The sequence below is a fragment of the Gossypium hirsutum genome, chromosome A12 (assembly GCF_007990345.1).
Source record: "Gossypium hirsutum isolate 1008001.06 chromosome A12, Gossypium_hirsutum_v2.1, whole genome shotgun sequence".
NCBI classification, from domain to species: Eukaryota; Viridiplantae; Streptophyta; class Magnoliopsida; order Malvales; family Malvaceae; genus Gossypium; species Gossypium hirsutum.
The window spans coordinates 80,605,124-80,612,611 of NC_053435.1; the positions used below are offsets into that span (position 1 = coordinate 80,605,124).

At 31.2% G+C, this 7,488-nt stretch overlaps 1 protein-coding gene across 1 annotated transcript; it reads left to right on the forward strand.

Annotated features, from left to right (window-relative positions):
- The first annotated feature begins 3,732 nt into the window (after nucleotides 1-3,732).
- On the forward strand, nucleotides 3,733-6,708 carry LOC107914172 (G-type lectin S-receptor-like serine/threonine-protein kinase SD2-2). The gene has a single exon (XM_016842968.2). It carries the CDS (start codon nucleotides 3,971-3,973, stop codon nucleotides 6,557-6,559), a length of 2,589 nt encoding a protein of 862 aa, XP_016698457.1. The 5' UTR covers nucleotides 3,733-3,970; the 3' UTR covers nucleotides 6,560-6,708.
- The last annotated feature ends 780 nt before the right edge of the window (nucleotides 6,709-7,488 follow it).

Below are 7,488 nucleotides of genomic sequence, written 5' to 3' on the forward strand. Positions count from 1 at the left end.
GTTTTAGGTTAAAAATATGATTTTGGGTTCTTAAGAATTCAATAAAATCCACCATTTTATTTTTTCTTACTCTTTTTATACCTATAATTTTGCTCGCATTTTATTTTCTTTATTTTTATTATACATTATTGATTATCGATTAAATTAATCGAAATTTATATGTTTTATTTTTTTTAAAAACATATAAGAAAATACATTGAAATTAACCGATATATATGTTTTTTCCTTGAAAGTTAATTAAAATAATCGAAATTTTATGTCTTGAAACACTATATAATTGAAATTTTAAAAATTCATTAATCGACTTCTGACTGGACTAAGTTAGGCTACCAATCGATTAATCGAATTAAATCGGTTAATTTAGTTTTAACCGAAGTTTGAACATCCCTACTTAGGTCACGTTCAACATGTTTTTGAGTAAAATATTTTTATTAATAAAAACCATGAAAATAAAAATGCAAAGACATGACATATAATAAGAAGAGAAGGTTTTTGAGAATAATTTTTAATACCTTATCTTGACAAATTTTATGCTAGAACATGATTATAAATTAAAAATTAAAACCAAAAACATTTCGAGAAAATAAAATAAATAATAACCATGACAAATTTAAGAGAAAATAGGTTGAATAACAACAAAACTTCGATAGTGTTGATTAAAATAATAACCACCAAAGTTTTCAAAGAAAATAGAATGGATTAAAACTAAAGTTAAAATATAAATAAAAGATTACAGTGAAATAAAATAGAGTGGACCAACAACCAGTTTGGAGGTTAATGTCGTCGCTGATAAAATTAATATTTGATTTTAAAAAATTGAGCGGCTAAATTTTTTTTAAGATTTCCATGCTCAATATTTTTATTCCATGAGGTTATGTGAAATTTTATTAATACAAAAAGTTATATAATTCAATTTAACAATTATTAAATCAAAAAGAGTAAAAAAGACTACATTTTATATTTATATATCAGTAGTCTATATCATATAAAAGTTAATATATAATACTATAATATAAAAATTTGAATAATCTATTTCTAAATTGAAATTGAAATTTAACCAAACTCATAATCAACTTTAGGGCATTTGGTGCATAACTAAAAAGCAAAAAAGGGATAAAAAGTTTCTCCATTTATGGTTCTTACAACTTGAATGTTACAAATCATGTTTTGCTTGGATTTTATTTTCTTTTCTTTTTTTTTTGTTATATGGGATAATTATTTCGTGGTTAAATTTCTTTTTTTCTTTTTTGTAAAATTGTATCATAACAAGTATTGTCATCTTCCTTAAAAGGAGAAGAGAAAAAGGTAACGATGTTTCTTGTTTTAGTTATTAAAAAATTATTGTGGGGTTGTTAAGATTGCTTTTTAGTAAATTACCCCAACTTTAAGTTAAGGTTTTAGAGTAAGTTACAATTAAGCTGATGGTTGAACAATTTTTAGGATTACAATGAAAATGAAATTAGGTAGACTCGAAATCGATACGTTCTGATCTATTCTGATTAAGTAAGAATGAGTTTTTAATTTTGAAAATCGAACTTTGAAATGTGATAAATTGAATTCTCTATTAAAAATTTTGAGGAATAAGCTTACGAGCAACTTGCCCTATTTTATAGTGGGGGAGATGGGGAACCCCAACTTGTAAACACTTTTTACTCTCCTTTTGGAAATTTTTAATCTCTTTTCATTATGCAATCAAATTACATCCAGAATCTTTTAACAATTTTTTCAATATAAAGCTACTAACAACTAGTTATGTTACTTAAATTTGAGTGGATATCGAGGTAAAAGTATCATAAAGGCTCCTATAGTATGAGTTAGATTATATTTTGTTTTATTTTAAAGTTAGACTATGTACATTAGATCAATGAACAAATTAATTATTTCTCTTAAAAGTTTCATTTATTTATACAGTTAAAAATTGATGTGACTAATAAAATACATGTGGCATGCCAAGTGTACTTTATGCTAACGTACAATGAGCAGTTTTTAACAATAAAGATGAATAGAATTTTTAACAAAATGATCAGTTTACTTTTTAATATAATGTATAGAGATTAATTTATATATTTTTTTAAATAAAAAGGGTAAAATGTAATTTGATTTCTAGTACAAAGATTCTCGTAATTCATTTATTGATATCAAACCTTAAATTTGTAAAAATTCTTATATATTTAAAAAATGGTCAAAAATGAGCACAATTATTTAAAATATAATAAAGAGATGGCTAGTTAAGGATTCTAGAACCTCCATGGTCCCCTTAAGTTGAAAAAAATATAATTTTTGGCAAATAGAAAGACCATTTTTGCAACCACTTGAGAAAACTAATTATACAAAAAAATTCAAAGTAGGTAGGTGTTTTTTTCAACTTTATGGAAATTATGTCTTGAATTTAGTGACTGATGATTGTATATTTTGAAATTGAATCAATTTTCTTATTTTATTATTTTTGAAATTAGACTTAAAAAATTAAAAGAAATTGTAAAACACAACAACAAAGGATGAAAAATATTTTTACAAGAGAAATTAAATCAAGTTTGTTTATAGAATAATTTACTTTTTTTTTAATTTTTTCTGAAAGTTTTAGCTTCTAATTTCTCTGTTCGCATCATCTGTATTAATCGATTTTTTTTTACAATTTAATTTTTTTTAAAACAACTTTGAATATTATGAATCTATAATCAAAATTCAAATAATTTTCTTTTTCAATCTTTAACATTAATCGTCAAATAGACTTGAACATAAGATATATTTTTTTATTCGTCGATCCATATTGATCCACCTTATTGATCTCGTCAAATCATCTCTTGAAGTTCTCTAACCCCAATAATTTATATAAAAACTTTAGAAATGACTATTTTATAACTTTTTGAAATTAAATACCTAAAACGTAAACTCATTAATAATTTTGTAACCTTTGATACAATTTACTCCAAATTTTTTTGAATAATTTCAAATTATTTAAAATTTGAAAATTTAAAATTAGGTCCTTCAATTGAATTGAGTTCATATTAGAGTAGACTGGTCCAGCTAATGCTTATATTTCCAAAAAGTTCCATCTTTTTCATTGGTTGTTTAGTGTTGGTCCACTATAGGCAGCTTTTAGTCATTATTAAGATTTAAAAAAAAAAAACCTTATTTGTTGAAATTATTAATTTTGTCTATCTTTCACTTACAAGCTTATAAAAATATCACACGTTATATATTTTAATTAAATCTCATAGACTTTTTAAATAAAATGATAATTTAAATATTATTTTTAATGTAAAAATGTTTTAAATACTTAAATCAAAATAAAAATTGCATAAAAGGGGCACCACCGTTGCCAACTGGGTTTATTTTGGTTACCGATGGGGCTAGGCAATGTACGCTCATTTTAGTTAATTAATTTTAGTTTTTTTTGGATAAAGGGAAAGGGCCTGGATTTTATAGAGAAAATCTTAGGTTTTTACAAGAAAAATCTGGGTTTTAACAAATCATCTTATTTTTTCATTTTTAAAAGTAATTTAAGTTTTTTCCTAATAAAATTTTGAGGTTTAAAATCATTTTATCTTTTTATTTATTTTATTTTTTCGTTAAAAAGGGGAAAGCATGAGTTTTACAGCAAAAGTTTAATCTTTTACATAAAATTAAAAAAATTACATTTCATCTCCACAATTGAATAACTCAACATTTCGCAAGAATTCAATTTTCAAAAATATATTAAAATGAATCTACAAAAACATTGCGTAATACCCAAATTATCAACATTATGAAAAGTTATGAAAGTTGAATGACCCAAACTGTAGAATTTACTAAGCTAAATTTACAGTTTAAGCCAGAAAATAATCCACCATTGTCTTGTCTCTTTCTCTCATTCGAATCCAACTTAATGCTCTGCTTTACTAATTCCTACCTACAACCTTTGTTACGAGAACCAACTCTTATCCTTTAATTTCAGACCAAACACTATAAGCTCTCAAACCTTTGTTTCATGTCTTCTCTTTCCTTCATCTTCTTCCTTCTACTCCTTTCATTTCACACCCAAAATGCAATCTTTGTCACTAATTCTTCACCAAATGACCCTTCTTCAAAACCCCCCTTTTCACATGAAGAAACATTGAAAACCAGTTCCCAAGCTACAAAAATGGAGTCCACTGTTGTGATTCTCAAAGGAAACGCAACTATTCTTAGCGTTAACCGCACTTTCGAACTGGGTTTTTTCACCATAAATGGTGAATCCGATTGGTATTTAGGAATTTGGTACTCTTCGATCCCGACTCAAACCCGGGTTTGGGTTGCGAATCGTGAAAAACCCATAAAAAATATCACCGGATCTTCACTGGAAATCACCGGAACTGGGCGGTTGGTGGTGAAGGAATCGCCGGATTCCGTCGTTTGGCAGAGCGACAACGTTGAAAAAGCGAAAAGGTTTGTTTTTTTAGAGACTGGGAATCTCGTTTTGTATTCTTCAAATGGGTTAAAAGTATGGCAAAGCTTTGATTTTCCGACGGATACATGGTTGCCGGACATGAATTTAACCGCCCAGCAAGCTTTAACTTCATGGAAGAGCTCGTTCGACCCATCACCGGGGCTTTTCTCTTTGAGGCTAAATCCTCAATTGTTCAACGAGTTCGAGCTCGTTCATAATTCGATCAATGTGTATTGGTCTACCGGAAACTGGACCGGAAAAGCTTTCGTCGATGTCCCGCAAATGACAATCCCGTACATTTACAACTTCCGTTTCTCCGACCCTTTCTTGCCGACGGCGTCGTTTGGGTACACGGAAAGATCGTTAGACGGCAGTGTTGAACCGCCTTTGACGAGGTTCCAGGTTGATGTCAACGGGCAGCTGAAACAATACACATGGTCGGCGGAGACAGAGAGTTGGAACATGTTTTGGTCGGTGCCGGAGGATAAGTGTGGAGTCTATGGTTTGTGCGGCGATTTCGCGTCTTGTCTTGTAAGTACAACGTTAAAACCTTGTGCTTGTGTTAATGGATTTAGGCCTTTTAATGAGAGAGAGTGGGGATATGGGGATTTTACCGGTGGTTGCCGGCGAGAAAGTGGTGGTCTTTGTGCTGATAATGATGGGTTTAATGAAATAGGTGATGTGAGGTTTGATGGAGGGAAAACGGTGTCGTTTCAAGGTACTAGGAGTATTTGTGAAAAGTCTTGTTTGAGTAATTGTTCTTGTATTGGATTGTATCATAACGAGGGGTCTAATACATGTAAGAATGTTTATGGGTCTTTGTTGAATTTGAGAAATTCAAGCTCTAATGATTTAAAAAAGGATGTGTTTTACATTAGGGTTCCGAGAGGAATTGTGAAGAAAAATGTGCATAGAACTATGGTTTTCGTTGGTAGCGTTGTTGGGTCCATTGTTGCTTTAGGGTTCATGGGAATGATTTTGTTGGTTTTTAAAAAGATAATAGATTACAAGAGGAAAGATAGATATGATGACGATGGTGTTTGCCCCGGGTTGAATCTCAAGGTATTCACTTATAAAGAACTCAATGGTGTGACTCGGGGGTTCTCAGAGAAACTAGGTCATGGTGGATTCGGGGTGGTCTTTCGAGGCAAGTTATCGGATTCGACTGTTGTTGCTGTTAAACGCCTTGAAAGGCCGGGGAGTGGTGAGAAAGAATTTCGGGCCGAGGTGTGCACTATCGGCAACATTCAACATGTTAATCTTGTGAGACTCAGAGGGTTTTGTTCCGAGAATTCCCATAGATTGTTGGTTTACGATTACATGCCTAATGGTCCTCTGAGTGCATTTTTAATACCGGATAGTCCTAATTTGTGTTGGGATGTGAGGTTTCGGGTGGCGGTTGGCACTGCAAAGGGCATAGCATATTTGCACGAGGAATGCAGGGATTGCATCATTCATTGCGATATCAAACCAGAAAACATTCTCTTGGATAGTGATTTCATTGCGAAAGTATCGGATTTCGGATTAGCAAAGCTTGTTGGAAGGGATTTTAGTAGGGTATTAGCTACAATGAGGGGTACTTGGGGCTATGTCGCTCCAGAATGGATATCCGGTATGGCTATTACCCCAAAAGCTGATGTTTATAGCTATGGGATGACATTGTTGGAAATAATCGGCGGCCGTAGAAACGTGCAAGCACCACAATCCGCAGGGAATGGCAATGCATTCAATGAAGGAAGGGATGGAGAGAAATGGTTTTTCCCTCCATGGGCAGCACGTCGAATAATTGAGGGCAATGTTGCTGCAATCGTGGATAGTAGGCTTGGTGTTGCATACAATTTAGAGGAGGCCAACCGTCTTGCATTGGTAGCAATATGGTGTATACAAGATGATGAGGAAATGAGGCCTACAATGGGCATGGTAGTAAAGATGTTAGAAGGAGTGGTGGAAGTGACCATCCCTCCACCACCAAAACTAATACAAGCAATAGTTGCAGGCGAATCTTATCACGGAATTGGAACAAATTCCGGCATGTCAAAAGTTGATGGATGCTCTGACTACAACGTTGGGTTTTCAAGTGCTGGTTCACGATCATCTCTTAGTAACCTCTCTTCTCCGTTGGAACCAAAATTCGGAAGTCTAATCGAATGATAAATGTAGTTCCATACTAGTAACTTATGTATGGGCTTCAACAACATTAAAATTCCCAAATTTTTGTTCAGTGAATCACTAATTTCAACTTTGGGGACATTGGCATATGATTACAACTTTGACATCAAAATAATGTGCAAATGACACCACCATCATCATTGCCAACACTTGCATTGCATCACCCTCTTTTTGCTTTTGCTTTACCAATATAGTGTAATGTCATTGGATTCCAAAAGAGTCATTATCTCCTTTTTATTGACAATTTATAGTAGACTTTTTAGTGATTCTTACCTAAATCCAAAACTTTAGGCGTTCATGGTTGATCTGTGGGAACCTAAAATCTTGACCATTTTGGAATGTAGTCGGATATTGAGCTCCGTTTCCCATGGTGGCAGCTTCTAGATTTCGACCCAAAAATATTACCATGGGCTAGTGTTAATTGTTCGGGTCGAGTTTAAATATAATTTTCATATATTTTATATTTCTTCAAGCTCGGGTTAGCTTGAAATATAGTTTTAAAATTTTGTTTAAGCCCATTTTAAGTTCGCTTATATTATTTTTATAAACTTTTAATTGGTTTAATAACAAATTTGGCCACTAACGTTTAAATGTTTTGTCAAAATGACTTTAATTGTATTTTTTAACCTCTTTTAGCCATCAGCCTTGCCTTTGTTATTTTTTTCAAATTGCTTTTTTTTAATAAATTTAATGAAAATATGGTTAAAAAAGTTAATGGGATGATGTGGAATTTCATACATGGAATATTTTTAATGATATGTAATTTAATACTTAAATAACTCAATAAAATAATTACATGTGGAAAATAATAAAATAAATAGTTCATGAAGTTAAAAAAATAACTCTTAATTTAAAGAAAATAAACGTAATCAAAATAAATATAATTATTTTATTGAGTTAGCTAAGTAATA